We start from the raw sequence: 23,427 nt of genomic DNA, 5'->3' as shown, positions 1-23,427 counted from the left end.
CCTCTTTCCTGTCTCTCTTCACTTGATACTATCAATAAAAGGCGGAAAAGCTAAATAAATAAATAATAATAATGTGAGTGGAGGTTTACTTGCACTAATGTACAGTACATAGATAAACAAAGTGTATTTTACTTGATGTACCTTACATTTCCATGCATTCTATTCTATTCCCACCTCTTCTGCACATTCCCTATTGATGATTGAAGAGGTTTTTAAAGAGGGTTAGAATGCATGATGTGCAGATCAATACTCAGTATCAATATATCGATATTCACAAGCTACTCATTTGGTATCGATTTTCATTATAGAAAAACTCTGGCTGCCTCATGACGTCACATGCACTGTTTGTTTAACTGCGATAAAGTCCATAGACTTGGCTACCATATGAGGTCATTTCAAAAGCCAGACGTTGGTTTTATGCACGACAGTGGTGAATCATTTTGTGCGGCACAACCTCCAATCACCTATATAGTCATAAGCACAGTTATGACTGACAACTATTTTACCATAAATGACGCCAACATACTGCTTCACAGCTAATGCTAGCTGGCTGGATGAAAGCTCACACATACCACAAAAAACTGTAAAATCCACAGTGTTACAGTCATTTAACCACATTAACCCTCTCGTTCCTATTTTGAGCATGATGTCATTATAGGAAAAGTTTTAAAAAACCTTTAAAAAATGTTCACATTCCGACCTACAATCTCACAATGCATCGAGATGCAGCACATTGTGAGCTTGTAGATAGCTAAAACTATGAATAGCCCAACTATAAAATAGAGCTTCAGTGTTTCACTTTCAGTGTTAAAATGAATGCTCCGGATTTAGGACCTCTTACCATATTCTTTCCATGCCAAAATCAGCACACACACACACACACACACACACACACACACACACACACACACACACACACACACACACACACACACACACACACACAGACACAACTACCCGTTTACTATGTACTGCCATGACAACTGAATTTCCCTCATGGCATCAATAAAGGTCTATCCCTCTATAATCCTTAGTTTTAATTGAACTGTGATTTGGTTTAATTTGTACACCCTCAGTCTATTCTCCTGTCCCCCACAGCACTTCAGTCAATTCAAGACCAACACCTATACAAGGGAGGTTCTATCCTCCTTCTCCCCATGTGCCACTCAAAACAGCACTTATTACTAAAGGAGAATAAACAGGGGGTGGGGTGAGGTTGATGCTCCATTTCCCTGTCCCCGTGTACCACTCAAATGCGCAAACAGAAATAGCAGATTCCCATCCCCACAGTCCCTGGGGCGGCGAGGCCGCTGTCCCACTTCAGCTAGGAGGTCGTTCAACGGTCAGAGATGAGAGACAAGGCATGGATTTACACCACAGAAAATCCTGCTTTTTGTAAATAAATCTTTCTGTGTGGCTCCACCATGTTCAGACAGCCATGAGAAGAGGAGATCTGTGCAACAAAAGAGTTTAAGAGGCAAGAAGAAAATCCTGCCAGTGTTTAAATCAAGCCTATTAGTGAATTTCCATGCATGCACATTGTGTTGCCAGCAGTCATAAATGTATCGTGCCAAAGCACTAGATGAAACAAATAATCATTTGAATGGCACCATTCAGACAATCAGTACACTTTCAATTTCCCTCGAAGATACTCTAGTAGTGTTTAAATGGACAAATTATCCCAGGCTCGTCAAAAAGTGTTCTTGAAAACCAATAGGCCTGGAAAAAAAAGAACACATTCAACAGAGGGACACCACTTCAGGGGGTTTTGACAGAAACTGTGCAAGAATGGCAGCCGTTGGTTCACGTCCAAGTCCTGGTCTCTCCATGGTGCGAGGCATTCATCATCATTATCATGGCTATTCAGCAGACTTAATTCCCTTTAAAATCGGCTGTCAATTCTCATTTGGCTGCATTCTCCCTCTCAAGGGCTTTGAATTCTCTCATGGACTTAGTCTAGAGAGAGAGCTGTTGGTGACACAACGGCGGGAGAGACAGAGAGACAGAGAGAGGCGTAGTGTCTGTGATTTGGAATCCATTTGGTTTTTTTCTTTTCTTTTTTCTGGTTTCCTAACCCAATGAGCGCTTCTCAGCATTAAAAGAGTCTTAATTGTGTGTCCATGACCAATCAAAGTGAACAGCGTTTAAAACCAGAGGCGCCTCTCTATGTTTAGCATGTCCACAATTTTTAATCAGGCATAAAAAGCTAACCTGGTCCGAAAACACAGGATTGGGTTATTACATGTCTCAGGGACGTAGGGCCAACAATGCGAACAAGAGTCGAAAAGCTAGCACACCCCTAGGGGCTGTACTGTTCCTCACACCCAACGAGACAAAAGTGATTTGAACCAACTGACAAAAAAGCTGAATTTGCTATTATTTGGAACCAACAGATTATTTATTACACTGCACTAGAGGCAAGGTGATGAGGTCACTCAAAGAGCTATAGGGTTCTTCCTAAATGGAGAATGATCAACCAACTGACAACTGCCATTGCAATCCTTATTCCCAATCCTTACAGTGCGTTTTAACAATTAGACTATGGTGATACCATTTATAGTTTGGTTAATTGTAATTATGATTGCAAGTTATTACAGTAGCTTACACAGCCATGGTATAACAGTTTGTTTCGTTGAGGTGTATCATGGATGTATTATTATTAGCTATTGTGTAATTTGACATGTACGATGTAGCATTGAAGGGTAATTTTATTTCTGCCTCTTGGCCAGTTCCCACTTGTAAAAGAGACTCAGTCTCAATGTGTTTTACTGGTTAAATAAAAATGTAATAAAACAGCGGGTGACAGCCGACAGCCTGCCATATTTATATTTTCCAGAGTCGCCGCTGTTTTGAAATTTAGTCTAAAACTTTATTCACCAATGTCCCGACACTGGATATAATAATGATAAAATAAAACAATAAAACTACTGTCACCGTAACAGTGTCGCAGTGTACCGTCAAGGACCTGTTCACAACCGCAGAGTCTAGACTCTAGTCTAGAGATTACAATGCACCGCAGTGCATTCGGGTAAGCAGATCGCCTGCCCTATTATGAACACAATTGGCCCGTGTTCAGGGGAAGAAAGCCGGGTGGGGAAGGTGATCTTTGTCGCTGCACAATACTCTAGGCTAGGGCGACACCTATCAGTGGGTTGTTGTTGAGTTGAACGGGAGGAGTGGGATGGAGATGCTACGTCCTCTCGGTAAAGGCTCCTCACTGGCAGGTGAGCCAGTAGGATAAACAGCAGTAGCAGTAGTATAAGTATGCAGAGGATTAATTGGCATAATGACAATCTTTTTAATTGGGAGGTAAAGGGGCAAAAAAAAAAAACCTTCTCTCTGCCATTCAAATGATTGGTTCTTTTAACATTTTCGACGCGTCGCATTGCTTATAGGTTGGCTATTTAAAAAACAACTTTTAATTTTGCATGGAATCTTTGCATGGAACACTCTTATTTGTACAGTGCACTCTGAATAAAAGGCTGCTCGCCTCTGCTCTGCCAGGCTCAGTGAGTACAGATGCGTGCTATGGTGTAATGTGATGCATGTTCACAGGGGTTACATAACCCCTGGATTTTAATGGCACAAAACTCCTCCTCCCTCCATCACTCCATCTCTCCCTGTGTAGCTGGAGTACAGTTGAGCACAGAGCCAGGCACAGATGGTCGGGCAGACATACACCATAGAGGTCAGAGGGGAGAGCTGGGAGAGGAAGGCAGCATACAATACGGATGAATAGACTAAAAGGATGGATGGGTGAATGGAAATTAATACGAGGACATAACGGATGGATAAATCAGTTCGGATGAATAGTTTAGACAAATAAGATGAGGAAAACATGGACGGATGGGTAAACAAATAAATAACATGGACGGATGGGTAAACAAATAAATATTTTGAAGTACGGATGAATAGTCACAAACAGTGGCAGGTGGAAACAAAAGCCTGAGTTATACTTTGCTCGCAGGTGTCGTGCATTGAAAATAGCCGATCTACAAGCTCACCACGTGCAGCAGCGTGATGCCCTGTGCGTAGATTGAGCTTGTACATCTGTTATTTTCAGTGCACAACCAAGTATAAATCTGAATAGACAAAGAGTGTGAAAGACCTACAGAGTCAGACAGAAAGGGAGATGGACAGAGAAACAGAGAAAAAGACAAGACGTGGAAATGTGTATCATGTCGACCAGTAACTGCTGGTCCATGGGACCTGCATACATAAAAGATATGGGATTAATCTAACGAGGTGATGCATCTGCTCCGTAATTGAGTTCAAATGCCTACATCGACGTTTCAAAGAGGATAACACTAAACTACAACATTCAAATACTATGAGCCGTAAATCTATAGATAATCTAGGAGAAGCAGGAGTGAGACAATAAAACGTGGGATCATTTCAGGAAACCAGGCTTAACTCTATCAGAAGCAAAGAGAAACTAAAATAATGCCGCGTCTTGTTGGCAGTGCGTTTACTAACTTTACTTCGGCCCGTTGGAAAGAAAGCCATGTTAAGTCGCCACAGACTGCTATAAAGCCTGTTATGTAAAAGGTTTTAGACTAGAGACATTGATTTTAACAGCCTCTTCTAGATCAGTGGTGCCCACACTTTTTTTTTTAACTTGAGAGCTACTTCCAAAACGACCAGCTCAACAAAATCTAACCACTGAAAAAAATATTATACCATTGCTGAAAATAGTTTAATATGCATCTGAGGGGGCTTTGGAATAGCGGAGCTGGCATTACATTGCTGACACTTGGAATGGGAAATAGTTGTACATTTACAACATCTATCTAGAGTCTAGAAGATGTTGTAAATCACCATCATTGCAACAAGCTCACCGGGACTGGATACCATTTTGGAATAAAAAGATGCTGCCTTATATACTGTAGCACAACAGTGTTATATTAATAATGCACCACCACCAACTGAAAACGCCACACCCCTATCCCACACAAATACCTCCAAGAGAAATCTAAATTTCTACTTAATGATTTGGAAATATGCTCACAGTCCCTGAGGCCAGATGAGCCATATGAAAAGTAGGCTAGCACGAAAGGAGTCAGCTGAGGTGGTTCGGGCATCTGGTTAGGATGCCTATCGGGCACCTCCCTAGGGAGGTCCTCGAGGCATGTCCCACTGGGAGGAGACCCCGGGGCAGACCAAGGCGCAGTTGGAGGAAATACATCGACTCACTGGCCTTGGAACGTCTCGGAATCCCCCAGGAGGAAGTCACTAATGTTGCTCTGGAGAGGGAAGTCTGGAGCACTCTGGTGGAGCTGTTGCCCCCGCGACCCGACTACGATTAAGCGGTTGAAGATGGATGGATGGATAGCAGAAGCCAGCTAACCATGGTGTGGAGTGAAGTTATCTAGGCGGCTACGGTGCTAGTGCTATACCAGGATGTCCATGGGGCAGAATGCACAGCAAAGAAAACACCCTTGACCTTTAACTCGATCGCGTGTGTGTTTGAGTGAGGGAGTCAGTGAGAGAAAAGGAATAGGCCAGCGTCTCCCAGGCAAATACAGATACAAAACAAAATGTCTGTGACCACAACAAATGTCACGTTCCTTCGGTTCTTATATAAAGCAAAATGTGAGCGACTCAGAAGAAGATAGGGGTGCCTCAAAAGGTCACAGAGAGAAAAAAAACAACAAAGCAAGTAAAAGAAAAAGGGGAACAGAATAGGTCACAGTATGCCAAACAAAATTAAAGGCACTATTTTCAGAAAACCCTGTATATTTAAGATAAAACAGCAATACTTTTGGATGTACGGTCGGTCTTTGTTTAGCAGCACACTGTCACTTTGTGTTGTGTTTCAGGGCTCAAGTCACATGTCTATGACTCAAACATAAAGGCGCATTAAAGCTTCTTAACCTACTTCTGCTTGGACCCAAATACAAAAAAAGAAAACTCTCTCCCCATGAGACCCAAGCTCATTAAAATTTTAGTTGTGCATATGCAGAGGCCCATCGGATGCCAAAGGCCAGGGGGCCTATTTGGGTCACCAACTATAGTTTTAACAGTCTTAAACCTAATATTCAATATGCAATTAAGTTGGTCCCCACCTTTTTTTTTTACCAAATCGCTTTCTCTTCACTGGAAATGGCATACTCACAACAGCTCAGTACACATCACTTTGTGGATCAGATATTTTTGCTGAAAGTCTACCTATTATGACCCAGAATAGGGATGAGGTAGGTCAGCGTAGACTAGACTAGAGAGACAGGACAGAGAGAGAGGAGAGCAAGAGGAGTCGGAGAGGAGCTCACAAGGCACATATTATGGTCTGTGTGTATACCATTACTGACTTGAGCCCCCAGGCAACCAGAATCTTGGCTTTATATGAAAAAATAAAACAAACAAAAACATCAAAACTAGTGTCACATGCTTTCCCTGTGTGAGCATTCAGAACCTTACCTCCATGGCGAGAGCTGCAGTCTGCTGGTCATAGTGGTTCAGGATGTTGGGCATGAAGGTGGCGTTGTATGGGAGCCCCTGGCACATGCGTAGGGTGATGGGCTCGCAGGTGAACGTGCTGTGGCTGCCTGCCGCTGCGTCCATGGGTATGGCCACGCACGCCGCGAGCATCGACACCGACAGCACCCACAGGAGACCCATGGTGGGTTCGGTCAGCACAGCACAGGGTACAGACCAGACCACCAGGGAGGGGATCAGGGAGACGGTTGGACAGTACCAAGGTACAGCATCGGCTTTGTTCAGCAGGAATCGCTGCAGAGTGAAGGCCAAAGGCTGGTTTCACCAGAGCTCAGCGACGGTGATGACGGGACACCAGGTTTACGGGCCGTCTGTAGCGGCGAGTCTGTGACCGCTCCTTCTCTTCGAATCAGAAAGAAACCGTCGACATCGTCGGTAGGCAAAATCCAAGATGGCCATGGCTGAGGGTGTTCACATCCATCACCAGCAGACTTTCATTCACCAATGAAGAAAATACATTTCCATCAACTGAGAATTATGAAGGTCCCTTGTAGTTGCAATATATAGATTGGACTTTTCTTCCTTCGTTTTCTTGGAGACAGACCAAGACCATGGAGGCAAAGAATTGAAGACAAATGCAGAGTGAGATGATGTTTGGTCTGGGATCTGAAAAAATAATACATACAGAAATCTAATTTTAAAAATAGCAAAATACGTCTCTTCAGTTATTCAACATAGCCTATGTTGTACTTGACCTGAAAATGACACCAATTTCATAATAATTGTAATAAGCTAATTAGATTGAGAAAGCAACCCACAATGGGCTGCTGCATGTTTAAAGAGGGTTGGTAATTGCTTTCATGGTCTGTTAGGGGGGGTGGTGATATGGATTAATGACTAAACATTATTAATTAATATACTATTCTGCTCACAGCTTAAAAATCATACATGGTTAATTGCATTAATGATTGCAAGTCATTGCAGTAGCCGGCATAACCCTAGCCAGAATAGTATAGGCTACTGTATAACCCATAAAGTCAAATATAAAATGTAGATTGGAATACATTTAAGTTTGAGTCAACAAAACCTTAAGCTGATAAGCAAAGCAATATTATTAGCCAAATTTGAATTGATGGTTAGGAATAATATATGCATACACGTAACACTGTATATAAATATATCCTATATTATATAGGCTAATATAAATATAAGGTTATTCAGTGCGCCCATTACCTGTGCGTAATGTTATGGGCGTGCTGGCTATTCCTGTTCACGGACCGCTGCTGCTGCCGGGCAATTTACGAATTAAAGCGCTCGTGTGAAACGTGTAACTACTATGGATCATGTATGAATCATCATAGGTAAAATTGTGTCCTATCTATCGGTCATAGCTGTCGGCTCATCATCGGCTCGATCAAATGCGCGTACAGAGATAAACATTGAGGCCCCGATAGCCTAAAATAATGTCATGCAAAACGTAGCGGAACAAAAGATGACGGTTAGTTCGTGTGTGTGCCGATAGTAGCCGTATGGAAGCTCGTCTATCTACGTCCCGACCGGCGGCTCCGCTGTTTTCATTTACACGCTGATCAGTGATTCCAAAGAGCGACTGTGGCGATTAATACGCAAAATGTCCGCTTTGTGAAACGCGTTAATTTCTATATTCTATAAAGGAACTTTACCTTGATATTTTGTAGAAGATTCACGTGTGGCTGCGTGCGGGGTCTTCGCTGCTCCTCGACTTGGTAACAATGAGTGAATGACCCACCCACACCACCACCTCCTCCTCCTCCTCCTCTCTCTTCAGTTCTCACAGCAGGTTTACGATGTCCCCGTTCCGCGCGGCCGCGCATCGTGGACGAGCATGGCTATTGAAAGTAAAAACGTTAATCTATGGAGAAAGTAGGCTAGTACTAGTAGTAGCCTATATATAGTTTGTTGTCTGACTGCAGTGACTACACAGTTCTAAAATGTACACATTTCGGCTAGCATTTAGGTTTAGGCTATAGGCTTATATAGTCCAACTCCCAAGCAAGCTATATATGCTCCCAAGTAAGCACTATTTAGGCCTAAACTTAACATCGCAATGAGAACATAGCTACTGGCAATTACTGTCATCATACATTTTTCATTAATGGCGTCCGTAGGCTACAAAGCACTTCATATCCAGGCAGAAACAGCCCGCCAACAACAATGTTACAACCTAACAGCCCGTCGACAACAAATGTTACTGCCTATCACTGATATGTTATCAGTAACAACACAGTTGTCAGCATTCACACAATGATCGAGTCACACATGGTGTAGGCCTGTAATGTATATCTCATCTACTCTACACTGGTTCACGACGGGTCCGGGGACCTAATGGAGTTTGGACCCGGCCCATTTCCATTTGCAGTGCACGCACAAATGAACAGTTTTTTAAAAATTAAGTAGGAGGTCATGTGACCTAATGCAAAAAGGTTGAGAATCACTGTAAATATTATTAGTAGAGGCTATAGTATCCTAATGTGGGTTATACTGCAGCGCCCCCCTGTGTGAGCAGCCGGGCATTATGGTCCCAGCAGGCGGTTGTCGCTCAAGGCAGTGTTGTGTTGTCACTCCGGACATTGGGACAACGCATGAGCGCCAGATGACTACGAGAATAGGGGGGGGACTCTGGGAGGGAGGGCAGTCAATGGTGCAAGCGCTCAACGACGTTACTATGGTAACATGTAAACTGTTTAGTGGTAAAGTCAAAGTGGGAATGGAGGAAGCCTCAGAAACAGTTCTTGCACAGTGCTTCTGAGACTGAGGATCGATCATGTGCATATATGCCTGCCATCGGTGCCAATGCCATGATGTAGGCATGTAGATAAGAAGAACAGATGGTGAGTTGAATGAGACAACTTTGCTTTCAGAAATGTACACGTCAATGATCAAGTCAATGAAGTCATAGTATTGTGTGTTGCATGTATGTTTCTGCCTACTGGTATTAATCATAACGAAGCTGTAGAGCCGCAGACACATACAATAACAAAGCATGGTACAACTACATTCTTCATTGTTTTAAAACGTTTTAGTTTGTTAGTTCATTTCAATGCATTCTATATACGTGTTTAGGGAAAACACTACACTGTGATCTACCTCAATCACCGAACAGAAGTATGCCACTCGCACCCAGAACATCTCTGAGCTCTGCAAAGATGCAGACCAAGATGAGTGCCTGGACTCCTCTCAACCACCAGCTGTCCAACAACTATGTAAGTCAGTCATCTGGCATTGTATCACTCTTTGCTTTTATCCACTTAAGTCCTATATAATTCACCTCATGACAAAAAGCTAAATTAGACAATCTACCAGCACTCACCATCACACTATTCTCTAAATGTTTGGACAATTTGGAAAATGTTAGTATTCTAAGAACAATGTCCAAAATACGGCCACTCGGCCAGGTTGAAAGTGTTTAGTTGTGAGGGCAACATGGAGCACCCGTGGGGCCATCAGGGAGCATATGGTGATATACAGGTTTATTTAATTTGTTTGTCCATAAAAATACTAATCAACAACATGCAACAACATACGGTAAGCAGGAATGATAGTGTGGTTGAATGTAGCATGGTTAAAAAGAGAGAGAGAGAGAGAGAGAGAGAGAGAGAGAAAGGAGCACATATTTTTATCAAAGAGTGAAAAAGGCACAGGAAATGAAAAGGCTTTATTTTAATGGCTAATGCATGGCAAGAATAAAAATGTAAAAAACGCGTTGTGTTGCAGTGCGTTGGCAACAGCGTCCTTTTTTATTCTCGCCATGCATTAGCCATTCAATGAAAGGCTTTTAAAATTGTCCCATAACTTTTCACTTGTTTTGCCATTAAGCATTCACAATATAATTCCTTCATTATAATGTTCATGATATTGTGGGAACTTTAACTAACAACAGTTGACACTTCTTCCTCAGGTATTCATGGAGAGACGAAACCTTTTGGAAAAGTGGGTAAGTCAAAAGCACATATTCAGAAATAGCATCTGTCTTACTTACTTACACTCCTCTTCGTCGTGGGTATAAGGCTTCAATGAGCGCTCTCCGTTGCATTCGATCCCTGGCAGCATGTTGCGCCTCTACCCCATGACAGCTTCATCTGTTCCAGCTCTTGTGTCACAGTTCTGCTCCAGGTGGTTTTGGGCCTCCCAGGTTCTTAGGCTCTTAGCATCTGTCAAGTAAAGGCTTTTAATTGATGTCTTATATGCTCACTGAAAAAAGAAGAAGAAAAAGCAAGAACAAAAATCATATTTCTGGCGAACAGTTTTACAGCATTCTATGAATTCTGTCTTCCTTCATCTCAGTTTGACAAGTGGTCTGACAGCCAGAGGAAGGCCGTGTTGGAGGACTTCCTGTCCAGGTGTTCTGTGGGCCAGCTCAGGTACCTGGACCACAGTGTGAGCAGCAGACTGCCCCAGGAGGCCGCAGACTTCACCTGCCTGCTACCCAGAGTCCTCTCCCTCTACCTGTTCTCCTTCTTGGACCCCCGGAGCCTCTGCCGCTGTGCCCAGGTACTGATCTGCTTCAAAGGTGGAGGTATTTGTACTTTTACTAGTGATGGGGGTATCAATGTATTTGTAAACTGTAATCAATAAGAATAGGAAAGAATTTGGGTGTGAGAATGACTCGGCTGTGTGTGTGTGTGTGTGTGTGTGTGTGTTGTTGATGAGGACAGTAGAGAAGTGACCATTTTGGAAGTGGCATGTACATTTTACCACAGTCTGGAAGAGGCATTCCTTACCAAGGTGCTTAAGTACCAGCGTCTTAAGGATGCTATTATACAGCTTGTCTACAAATGTAAACTACTTGTGTTCATATTTGGAAGCCTAGGTAATGTCCATAAATCAGTCGTGAGGGGCCTGCAGATTGCAGGCATGCCCAAGCCGAGAGCTCATCGGCTAAATTCTGTTTAGTGTCTGCAATAATTGGCAGTCGCCATATATGGAGAAGGCGATGCTTTCTGTACCCGTGATCTGTATCCTGAAGCAAGTTTGCGCATCCACTATTGTTTGTGTTCAAGCATTTCTTGTTAAATGTGAATGCAAATAAAGATGTTGTGTGTGTGTGTGTGTGTGTGTGTGTATGTGTGTGTGTGTGTGTGTGTGTGTGTGCAGGTGAGTTGGCACTGGAAGGCTATAGTTGAGTTGGACCAGCTGTGGATGTCCAAGTGTCTGAGGCTGGGCTGGTGCATCAGCTTCTCCCCGACGCCGTTTGAGCAGGGTGTCTGGAAGAGACATTACATAGAGATGGTACAGGAACTGTGGATCAACAAACCTCAGGTCTGGAGATGAAACTAGTGGGATTGTAACTATCCATTATCTTCTTAGCTATACTTAAGTTCTGATTACTTTTTTGTTCAATTAATTGAATAATCAAGTAATAGTCTGACTAACCACATCATACAATGGTCACGAAAAAAAAGAAGCTAGTTTACAAGCTTACAACACGTTGTTGTGAGCTTGTAGATCTGCTATTCTACGATTTGTGTCGTATTTGAAAATCGATAATTTGATTTAAAAAATCCATATTTTTTATAATCAATTAAATCTATTAGTTTGATTAACTGACAACTGTTGCACCCCTAGAGACGTTTGCTTGCCAGTGTCAGAAATAGCAGTATCACAACATATATTTGTGAGTGAGACTCTTCGTGGGGTTTTAATTTTTCCAGACCCCTTCTGCAAAGCAGCAGTTTGTGGTTCCAGAGGTGACAGCCATTAGCAGCAGACGGCCAGAAGCGGCTGAACCAGCCTCCAGTAGCGTAGTGCGTTCAGCACCTGCCACCCATCGAGGCAGGAGCACCCCTGGGAGGGGCTTAGGGGCAGGGACAGGGAAGCCCCCCACTGGACTGCCACCGTGGAGAGATGCCGACAGACACCCCAAAGACACCCTGCGCTTCAACTACCTGGCCAACATGGACCCCAATGAACAAGCACAGTAAGACAACTTCCCTCAGGTCTGATAATCTCCCCTTTCAGTTGATACATTTGATTTTATTGCTGTTTTGTTTTATACCACTTTGAACACACAGTAACGTCCTCAGTCTCAATTGGAGATTGTATTGGCTATTCAAGAGTGTAGAACTGGCAGTGTGACGGGAAATGAGTAGTTATTGGATTAATTGTTACCTTTAGGAAAATGTCCCCATTAGCTGCCTGCTAAGCAAAATAAAAACTGTTCTCACTTGTGTGAAGAATGTATCGGTTTGATACTCTATCCAAAGCACACTTCACTGGTAATTTACAGATTTTGTTTATATTGCGTTTAATTGTGCAGCAATTACTGTAACTCCAGGGTTTGATTTGCTGTGGGGGGGTCGGTCATCCATTTGTATTGTCGGTGGAGATGTTTTATCCCTGCTTCTTTTCAGACTAAATACATGTATCTTTTTTAGGGAAATGTATACCCTCTGATATGTTTCATATTCACGGTTGATGTTATCAAAAATGTTTGTTAAAATAGTTAAAAATTACATTTAAGGTCTTTCTTAAATAGTGAAAATAACAAATATACAAGCACACAACACGTCACTTGTTCGCTATTTCTTGTATGACTGTTAATATGGGCTTAAGTGGATCTCCCCTGCTTTTTGTTTTGTTTCCACCTCCCACAAATCGAACCTCATTAATGCTTTATTGCTGCATATAGTGAGAATTGTTTCCCCTAGTTGCACCACTCACCAGCTCAAAATCTCCATCCTCAGGCAAATGAGAAGCAGATATGCAGCCCCCACCACCACAACCAACAGAGCTGAGCCAGACAACACAAGGAAAAAAACCTTGTCGGAGGCCAATTATAAACTACGCAAAGCCAAGTCACTGGTAAACCAGCACTCCTACATCCATTATGATGATAACCTGACTAACAGAGAGACCCCCATTACCTGACTCTGCAGGGGAACTCCCCAGAGACACCAGCAGCAATACCTGCATAATGCACTGTGTGTGCATTATGGTAGAGCCGTTACAGGGAAATTAATGCTAATTACGAGTTCCACACAGGATGGAGGATGATGGAGGACAAAGGAAGACCAACATAATAATGATGATGACGGTGGAGAGGGGGGAGTTGAAAGAAAGGGCACATTGAATATGCAATAAACATTTCAGTCTCTGTAGTGCTTTCATTGGGTGTGTTTTTAAGGGAGTAGGAGTGTTTTTCATTCACTTACAGTACCTCAGACATTTCAAATTGGCTTTGAGTTAATATATTGTTCTGATGACTGCAAATGAATGTACCCATCTAATACATGTTATTGTTCTTCTTTTCTCCTCTCTCAGATGACTCTGTCCCTTGATCTCAGCTCCAGCTCGAGCCCCGCACCACCCTCCCAGCCTCCTCTTCATCATCATCAACATTATCACATCCAGAGCAGACCCGACTGGGCCACTCGCAGTCTGGACTATCCCATGACCAAGGACACGGCAAGGAGCCTAGTGTGCTCAGGCCAGTGGAATGCTGGGATACGCCCGGGGCCAGTGAGGTCAGCAGTGCCTCGGCTGAGTGCGGAGGGACTGAGGGCATCATTGCGCTCACATCGCACAGCTCCCAGTAAGACTACACACAGTGCATACTTGTATATTGAAAGAAGGGCTGCAACTATGACATTTTCTTAGAGATTATTCAGTTGATTACTTTTTCGATTAATCTAATAATCGAGAAAAGGCTACGCAAGTAAAATAACATAAGTTATTGGAAATTAGTTGCTTTCTACCCGTGCCAATTAGGAGATGTGACTTTCTGCTAATGGCATAAATATCTCCTGGTCTCAGGTACTCCACTGTTTGAATGCCAGCCATGGATATTGCATGCCTCTTCTAACCAAAATGAGGAGTGAGTCACATTGCCCCCCTCAGGAGGATTTCAGAACTACAACACACACCTAGGAGGACTACTATGTACTTGAAAATGTTCAACTGTGGCAGTGTTCTGAATGAAGAGTGATTCATTAGGTTAATTATCTTGACTTGGAACTTCAGTATATTTCTAAGACTTATTTTAACAAAAGGATATCACTTATGTCACCTTTAACTTGATACTACTATAGCTTGTCCTTGCTTGTTGTATATTTCTGTATTTGAGAGCGAGTGAATGATCTGGTTTCGATGTTTTCCTAAATGGATCATTATGAAGACTTGTTTAATGCTTACTGTAAAATTAAGCCAAAAGAACCATGTCCATGTAAGAAATGTACCACTTTTATTTGTCAGTCCACACATCCCATCCAATATGCAATACAAAGCCAATGCAATTCTTGAACATCGAATCATCAGACATAAAAAAAAAAAACACAACACAGCTGCTTGCATGCTGAATGTTACACAGTAGCATATAGCAGGATTTATACTTTGTCGTACAGTGTTGTCACACACATGACAGTCATAGCCCATACTACACAAGCTCACATGACAGTCATAGCCCATACTACACAAGCTCACAACGCATCACGGATGGGACATGACACGCACATGACAGTCATAGCCCATACTACACAAGCTCACAACGCATCACGGATGGGACATGTGAACTCCATACTACACAAGCTCACAACGCATCACGGATGGGACATGTGAACTTGTAGATAAGCCATTTGTGGTACGCAAAACTGTCGTACAAAAGAGCATAAATTGGCCACGGCCATAACAGAAAGCATGTGTTCTTCAACCGTGACCGACCAAGTTGAAAGAGACTTTTTCCTCACTAATTGCAACTCTGGAAATCACTTCAGTCAGTGGATGTACACTATCAATATCATACGTACACTCTCTTTACATCTCACATACTCCACGTGTACAGTATTCATTCATTGCATATAAAAAACAATTGCATCCAAAAAAACAAAACAAGTATGGCGCTCACACAATATATTACTAAATACCAGGATGATCACAAAAATGAACAATCAACATACCTATCTAAAATGAATGGTAGATAACTGATGCATTAGTAGAAATGTGAGTAGGGTACAAGGCAGTGTGTTCCATTATATGGCTTATGGGGTGAAATACAATATAAAGCTCAATGAAGCAGACGTCACTATTCAACAAGAAACTGCGACACAGATGATATAACCATGTTACAAATGTAGAAGGTTAGTCCCATTATTTACCAGTTTACAATAATGTTTAATTTATTCGTACAATGAAATAAAACTTAAGGATTTAAGGCAGCTGGTAGTATGCACTGTAGTTCCTACACCACTGATTAGAAGCAATTGATTCAAAATGTAGCCTGTATTGTGGATAGATGACACGGTCTAACGTTGATTGGCCACACAAGTTCATTCTAGACGAGAAATATTATTGGTCCAAAACAGACATTATTGTATTGCCTTTGTGTCTGCCATGCCTGCCAGCTAATCTGGGAGCTGGTGACCTTTGTTTCGTCCCCTACTCCCCGTTTTAATTTATTTTAAAGGTATACATCAATCTCCAATTCGGTGTTCTTTGGAACCCAGTAACTCAATTATGATTGATTGATCTCCAGTGATGGATGAGCGGTGAAGCTTCACCCATCTCAATATATACTGTACCAGTACTGCAACTGCACTGAATGATTTGTGCCAACAAAAGCCTTTCTATCCCTCTGCCTCAAATCACTACCTTGGTTGAGAGACACCGAGTGTTATTCTAATGGAATACTCATACTCAATACAAAATGGCTTCAGTTGTTTGATTTGCAGTTGCCGCCAGACGGTTCTTTGAATACAAATGAGTTTGTGTCTTTTGTCTCTGCATTTGCCATTTATTAACTAGAATATGAGACTTACAAAAGCAATATTGACGCACAATATGCTGATGAATGCAAAAGTATGACAGTGAATAATAATGAGATTGTCTGATTCTGCAAAATGTTGTTAAAGGTCATTATTTATTCATGGAGAGCTCCATTAGAGCAACCTTGAGTTATAATGAAGGGCATATCTACAGTATATATATATATCCTTTATTTACCCTGAGTGAGTGGAGTGAAAAGAACCAAGAGGGTGATAAGCTTGCCCTGGTTGGTCAGCGGCCTTATCTTTCCTAGGGGTTATACGGCACCTGATCAATCATGGCAAGTCACTGTGTGCTGAACTGGCACTATGAGCGACCTCTCACAATGTAAAATATGGACAAAACTCGACTGCGACACATGGTTGCTGTGGATGGTTTGGTAGAATTCACAGCTAAGCCGACTCTGTACAGTATGTCATTCAGTCACAAGAAACCAAAACACAGCAGAAAACAGCGACTTATGGTTCTATATGGTGCAGAAGAAAACAACAATGGTACCAGAGACAATAGACAGAATAACAACAGATCATTGAACAGATCATATAAAAGCTGAATGAAAAGACTCAAAGGCATTTTGGGGGTATAAAATAAAGTGACATAATAATATGTATGCCCCGATTGGCCATTTGGCCCCTGCTTTGGAAACGAGGAATTACTTATTTGTTAGTTCCCCTTCCTGAAAAATTAAAATCTTTCAAAGGGGCCTAACCCCAGCATCCATTAAGGGGGGAACATTAGCCAAAAATAGCCGATCGGTAGATCAGCTATTTTTTTGGTTAAGAGATTCCCTCTAAGAGATAGAGGGTTTAAGTGGTTTTAAAAAAAAGAACACACATTATGGAACACCATTCATTACAATTACAAATCCCTACCCGAGCAGAGTATTCATGTTATTCTTTTTTGCTCATACGAGAGGAATTTATTCAGAATTAAAGCTTGTGTATTTTGGAAATAACTTTCTTGTTAGATACAAAAGCCACACGCACGACGAAGAGAGGAAGAATACGCACATACTTTAAACCAGACACAACACTTAAATTCATCACTCTGAGCTTTGCCATACAACAAAAGAAAAAACTTTTGGTTGGTAGATACATTTGTCGCGGCGCACATATTATACAGTAGGCTGCCACCTCTTCCGTCATCACAGCCTCTACCCAATACACAACAAACTGACATCAACTGATTGGTAACATTTAATTTGCAAACTAGCAATGACATGACAGACAACCTTTATCACATCATAATAGCGGTAGGTATGTTTGATTGTTTTGAACAGGTGAGCTGGATGGCAGGGGGCTTGCTCTAAAAAGTCGAACCCAACAGCCGGAAAGAGTGCAACATGCCGGTGACACAAACGCGGCAGACAATAAATCCAACATGAATTTTCTTTAGAAAATAAGTGTCATGTTGTTAACAAGCTAATTCACTGAAACTTGTTTCAAGATAACTCAGTCACCCTTTAATCGCTAAATCACTATTAAAATCAGAACTATAGTAAATTGTCTCACTCCAAGCCATTTCCCCCACAATCATTTTAAGAAGAATGTGTTGGTATTATGCTATACATTATGTTTAACTTGTTTTGATGGACATTTGTCATCACACTCAACTCCTCATTCATAGAATTGGCGTGCAAGTTGTGTGTGTATATAAGGCTGAGGGTAAGTTAGGTATGTGCTTCGGCAAACAGTTTTTGCTATGGAAATGGTACATGTTCTGTGGGTTTCAGAGACTTGGAGAGAATGACTATGTAAATACACACAAGTATTAACATCGAGTCTTTTGTTTTCTTTAAATAATGTAAACATATACATCTTTCTGAGGTCAGTAAATCGATCCTCTTCATGTTTATTAATATATATATATATATATAAAAAAGGAAAAGTGTTACTGGAGCATTGTTCGAATGTTCTTCGGTGTGGATTCGTCGTTCAGGTGTTTTGTGGTGAATCTAAATACAAAGAAAAGCAATGCTCAGATCAGAACGAAACCAAACTCAACACCTGCAACCTCCACATAGTTTGAGAGCACGAGATGCGTCGCTACAGGGGCAATGGCTACTGCTGTACTCTTGGTTATCCCCATTCTGGGGTGGACATTCTGCAAGAATAGCACATCTACAAGCTCACAACTTTTAGTTTTGCAATGCTTCGGCTATTTTAGCTATAAGTATATAAAGCTGAAGCGATTCAAAAGGAAGGTTGAAGAAGAACCTACTTGAGGGCGTTTAGAAGGCCTTCTACATTGTCTGCTGGCTGCTCCTTCAACACCTTGATGCAGCCTTTCATCTGACAACAAAGAGGAAATGCATCAACTGGCGCCCTTCAACAAAATGAACAGAGCCGTGACAAAATAAATAAATAAAACAGGTTTCGCTTAATCCCATTCATGTAACAGCAGTAGCGATATTGATCGTTTTTTGATGGACTAAATGAAATTGTATGTTTATTTGTGTGTGTGCGCTCGCGTGTGTGCATAAATCTTACATCTATTTTAGACGACTTATTGAAGGCTCCGTTGGGATGGACATGGTCATAAAGTATGATGACTCCAACCATGACCCTCATACAGAATAGCAAGGTGTCCTCACTGTTGAACCGACTCGTATACTCCCTAGAGAGAGACAGAGAGACTATACAGTGAACACAGAGCATCTACCTGTCTTAACACTGCATATATATTATTTGTTCTGTGTTAATGCATATATTTGTCATTGGTTTATTTTGTATAAATGCTTTTGAATTGCACATCTATAAACTCACAACACCTTGACGATGTGAGCTTGTAGATGTGCTATTTTCAAATACACTGTTCATACGACATGACATAGGTATAAAAGTACCATAAAAGAGTATAAAATAGGCTTTAAGTTGTAAACAATACGCCAAGTGGTGTAAGACATGTTAGATAGGGGTATGTGAGTAACAGAACCATGTACAGTTAGAAGTTGACTCACGGTGTCTCCAGCATGACTTTACACACACTGGCCATGGTGCTGAGGCAGTCTGTTGTGTTCTCCAGAGGAAGAGTCTTATTCTGCAGACAAACCACCAGACATGTTATTAACCACATGAACCATAAGTGTATCTGGGCTTGTCATAATAAGTAGATAATAATAGTCATAATAGTCAAAATAGACGATCTAAAAGCTCACAATGCGTTGCTGTGTGTTAGGGGAAAAAGGAGGGGACCAAGACTCCTGGGCCAGGGGAGTATAAATGAGCTTGTATACAAGCCCGAAGTTTTACTTATGTGCTGTAATATTATCACCCTCCCCACGCTTCCCTCCCCCGAAACAATTGTGTTCGTGTAGACGCCGGATGGACCATGGTGGATTCAAACCTACAACCTCCGTGGTGGAGGGCAGGCAGGCACTTTACCACTGTGACACCCAAGCGACATCTTCTAACTTTAAAAACTTCACTAAATGTTCTCCAAGACATTCAAGGACGCGGCCTGCCAAAAATGTTTACACAAGCAACTCTATCCTCTATCGGCACCTGTAAAATGTGATTACACACACGGTTCTAATCGGTATGCAGTTATACTAAAACTTTTATAGAAGATGTTCTGGGAGGTCATCCAATGGCTTAGAAAGAAATTGGCCCGAGGCCAAACTTACCGCTGGTATCAGTGACGAGACTCTGTGGGGGCGGCAGGGCTCGAGACCTGAATATATCATTACTCTATGGAATATATTCGCCTCGGTCCGTCCCGTTTGTACCGCGCCAGGTCGTGCCGCGACCGTTCGCGCAATTCTCGTCTTTGCATTGAATTTATATGTAATCGCGCCGCTCTAACCATCCAAGTCTGAACGCACCTCAACACTTTTTTTGTCCTGGCCCGGGGGCAGGACCGCGTTGCCTGTCCTATTATACACATGCAGATCAGGCATTTAAATGCTAATCTGGTGGCTTGTTTTCACCTGCCAGGTAGGGTATGCATAGTACTGTAGTCTGTACTCAGCAATAGGCTACTTGTTCACAATGAGAAGGAGTAGCACTAGCCAGATGACTCAGTACAATCATGGTATTTAAACATGCTCTTCCATTTATAATCTAAACCCTGACGTGTGTTACAAATTAGTGTTTAGAACCTAAAACGCTTGGGTTTAGTGTGAAACAAAACAAAAAAAAACTTTTGGGGGACTGTATAAGCGGGGGAACGGATAGGACGGGCGGGAGAGGGCAGGCCCCCATGACGATTATAAAATCTCGTCTCTGGCTGGTATAGACAGCTGTAGAATCCTGTACTAAATCTAATCCAACGATAAAAATCTTCTTTTAAGGGAGTCCTTGGTACAAAATCTTTTCAAATAGGGCTCCACAGATTAATACATAATAATGGGTCCATGACATGAAAATGTTTATGAACCACTGCCATATACCATGAAGTCTAAAGTCTTGTGATGTAGAACTGTACTGTGTACAGTTCTACACGCTACAGTTCTACACTGTACTGTGTACAGTTCTACATCACTCGCTAAAAAGAGGAAGATGTTATACAAGGTGACGACAATAGCATCACTCTCACCTCTGTCACAAAGTTTGTGGTTGCATTGCTGAGTGTTTTCAGCATGGGCGTGGCCTCTGCGTAGAACAGGGACATCCTATTGGCCATCTCGTTGTTGACCTCACTCTCAATGTCCAACTACAGACACAGCAGAACACAATGTTACTCCAAAAGCAGACAACTTTTAATTCATTTGACAACTGCTTTATTGGCAAACTGCCATCTTCACCTTGAACACTGAGTGAAAGTGGAAACTATTGTCACGTAGCCGGACGATCAGTGACCTCTGCCTACAAAGATAAGGCAGGCAAAACCACTGCTAACAAACCTAATTAAACTGCTTTGAAACCAGTCCTGTTCCCATCCCAGTATGAAGGACTGACCAGTTTCCACCCAGTTCTAGCTCCTACATTGAACTTCATTAGATGTCGCTAGACATCTAATCATCAGTAGACAGAGAGCTCGATCAACTGGCTATGCAAGACTATTGACCCATTCTGACCTGAGATCAGATTCTAAAAATGTCTGTTTGAAAATGACAGTTGTTTCTATGCGAGTCGTTCAAAAATAGCTGACCTACAAGCGCATAGCGCGCCACTCGTAGCGCTATGAGCTTGTAGATCTGCTATTTTTAAATAGCTAAAGCATAACGTAATGCTAACACCAAAAGGGGTTCCCGCCTAAAATGGGTTAAAAGACATGTATTACTGTCTATTCTTAGGTTCCTTCCTGATTTTGAGTGATTGCAGTACAGAAACCAACATAAATATCAAAAGGAAGACATAACTTCGATCTAGCTTCTGATTGTGGGTGTGGGGAAGGAAGCAGTTGTCACTTTGAAGGCAGATAATGAATTAAGGATCCAAACAGACTTAAAGATATAACTTAATTGACAACTCACGTTCATGTTATTTATGCGGTTTCGACTGATTGTTCTTCTGTAGTAGCTGAAATCGTTCTGGATGGCAGGAATTCTCATCTGAAGTGAGATGAGAAAATTATTAACAGGACAGGTGCTTCATTATATTATAGAGTATATCCCCATGTTTATCGGTAGGCATTTTAAAGCATATTTTGTGTGTGTGCGTGTGTGTACACAACAAACGCCGGCATCTCGAATAAAAATATAGATATTTTGTAAACTGAAACTAAATATAAAATATAAATACTAATACTAAAAGTTTCTAGTGTGTGTGTGTGTGTGTGTGTGTGTTCAGAGAGAATGAATGAGTGCGAGAATACTTGTACTTGTACCGGACCCGCTTAAGCTACTGGCTTACACTTGACTACACTGTAGTCTCACTGTAGAGTTCAGTCTGAATTGGGAAAAACTGCTTTCCACTATGATGCTCCTATTTCATGGAACAATCTACAACTCGCGCTAAAGAATAATGCCCCAATACCATACGAACAATTTGATAACCTGCTCTTAAATTTCCCTATCTCACTATGACATTATTTTGAACTTATTATGGTTTTATTTCGTTGTTTCTCCTATGTCTTAATTGTTGTTTAATCTCGACAGAATTGCAAAAGAGGGTAAACCTCAATGCTCTTTTCGAGAACAAATAAAGGTTTTGATCAAAATGTCTAGTAAGTATGCTGTCCCGCAGCATGTCCAGCAGACCTTGAGCTCGTCGAAGCGCAGCGTGAAGTGGAGGATCTCTGCAAACTGTTTGGCCAGCGCCTGCTCCTTCTCCAGGTGCTGCGTGGGCGTGTAGGGCGCACATGTCAGGCATTCCAACAAGCTCTGCAGGGCCTCCTCTACAGATCGGAGGATGGGGAGACAAAAAGGAAAAGTAGTGAGAAATAGCTGCGATCGGGTAGTTTTTGCCGAGAATTTCGTGCACGTCGGCCAGTGCTGCGCTTCGATTGGTGCCGATAAGTTCCTACGGATGCATCCATGCAGGAGTGCTGTGGTTTGGGGATCCAGCCTCTCAACTATGCGCCTAATTGTCACTGGAAATGCAGATGCTTTAACCCCTAAAACCCTCTATACTTGGTAAAAAATAATACTTTGGTCGGCTACAGTATGTACTTTTTTTCGCCCCTTTACACAAAATCTGTTTGCCAAAATGAGTTGATCTACAAGCTCAACACGACACGGTGCTGTTAAACACGGTACCTAATCGTAGTGAGAAGCTGTAGAACTTCTTGAGTCTGATGACCAGCGGGCAGACAGAGTTCCAGGCCCTCTCCTGCAGCAGCAGGTCACTGGGGTTCTGTATAGCCTGGATGGACGTACACACAGACAGACAGACATCACAATCATAATTCAACGTCATTTAAACACTGTAGTCTCAGTGAAACGGACTTGAGTTCCAGCTGTATCGGCTTTTCTCGCGCAATGTAAATTTGTATAAAAATTCACGGCACATTTAACCATGGAGCACTACACTTGTACACATTTACAAAAAAAGAAAAGCCCAAATGCACATCCCTGTTCATGTATGTATGTATTTGGGCTGTGAATCTTTGGGTGTCCCACAATTCGATTCGATTCCGATTCTTGGGGTCACGATTCGATTCAAAATGTAATTCTAAAGCATTTTTTTCCAGATTCAAAATGATTGTCTATTCAAAACGATTCTCGATTCAATACTACAATACAATACGTGCTGATCTGAAGTGACTAGTACTGACTACAGTAACTTGAAAATGACTGAAAACATGTTTACTGTG

The 23,427-nt window shown here is 42.0% G+C and overlaps 3 protein-coding genes across 4 annotated transcripts in view; 1 reads left to right on the top strand and 2 right to left on the bottom strand.

The window, feature by feature from the left end:
* The window catches only part of fzd3a (frizzled class receptor 3a), a 31,901-nt gene extending 23,685 nt beyond the window's left edge, over positions 1 to 8,216 (bottom strand). Inside the window, exons 1-2 of the mRNA XM_080791232.1 lie at positions 8,118 to 8,216; positions 6,418 to 7,101 (exon numbers count right to left, since the gene is read on the bottom strand). Of these exons, the coding sequence (XP_080647358.1) occupies positions 6,418 to 6,618 (201 nt within the window). The 5' untranslated portion in view covers positions 6,619 to 7,101; positions 8,118 to 8,216. The remainder of the gene's footprint in view (positions 1 to 6,417; positions 7,102 to 8,117) is intronic.
* Positions 8,217 to 9,581: 1,365 nt separating this feature from the next.
* On the top strand, positions 9,582 to 14,291 carry fbxo16 (F-box protein 16; the record flags this gene model as incomplete). Its single annotated transcript, XM_080791398.1, has 8 exons — positions 9,582 to 9,677; positions 10,373 to 10,408; positions 10,759 to 10,965; positions 11,569 to 11,733; positions 12,126 to 12,391; positions 13,158 to 13,275; positions 13,735 to 14,005; positions 14,227 to 14,291. The coding sequence occupies 8 exons, from the start codon at positions 9,582 to 9,584 to the stop codon at positions 14,289 to 14,291; spliced, it is 1,224 nt and encodes a 407-aa protein (XP_080647524.1).
* A 339-nt stretch (positions 14,292 to 14,630) lies between these two features.
* Positions 14,631 to 23,427, bottom strand: part of fam49a (family with sequence similarity 49 member A) — a 41,837-nt gene continuing 33,040 nt past the window's right edge. For both annotated transcript variants that reach the window (XM_080791064.1, XM_080791063.1), the window contains exons 5-12: positions 22,871 to 22,976; positions 22,373 to 22,509; positions 21,647 to 21,724; positions 20,767 to 20,883; positions 19,190 to 19,269; positions 18,720 to 18,846; positions 18,451 to 18,521; positions 14,631 to 18,184 (exon numbers count right to left, since the gene is read on the bottom strand). In XM_080791064.1, coding sequence (XP_080647190.1) covers positions 18,121 to 18,184; positions 18,451 to 18,521; positions 18,720 to 18,846; positions 19,190 to 19,269; positions 20,767 to 20,883; positions 21,647 to 21,724; positions 22,373 to 22,509; positions 22,871 to 22,976 — 780 coding nt within the window. In that variant the 3' untranslated portion in view covers positions 14,631 to 18,120. The remainder of the gene's footprint in view (positions 18,185 to 18,450; positions 18,522 to 18,719; positions 18,847 to 19,189; positions 19,270 to 20,766; positions 20,884 to 21,646; positions 21,725 to 22,372; positions 22,510 to 22,870; positions 22,977 to 23,427) is intronic.

This window comes from Protomyctophum bolini, assembly GCF_963924005.1.
Source record: "Protomyctophum bolini genome assembly, chromosome: 19".
Lineage (NCBI taxonomy): Eukaryota > Metazoa > Chordata > Actinopteri > Myctophiformes > Myctophidae > Protomyctophum > Protomyctophum bolini.
This window is presented reverse-complemented; position numbering and strand designations above follow the sequence as displayed.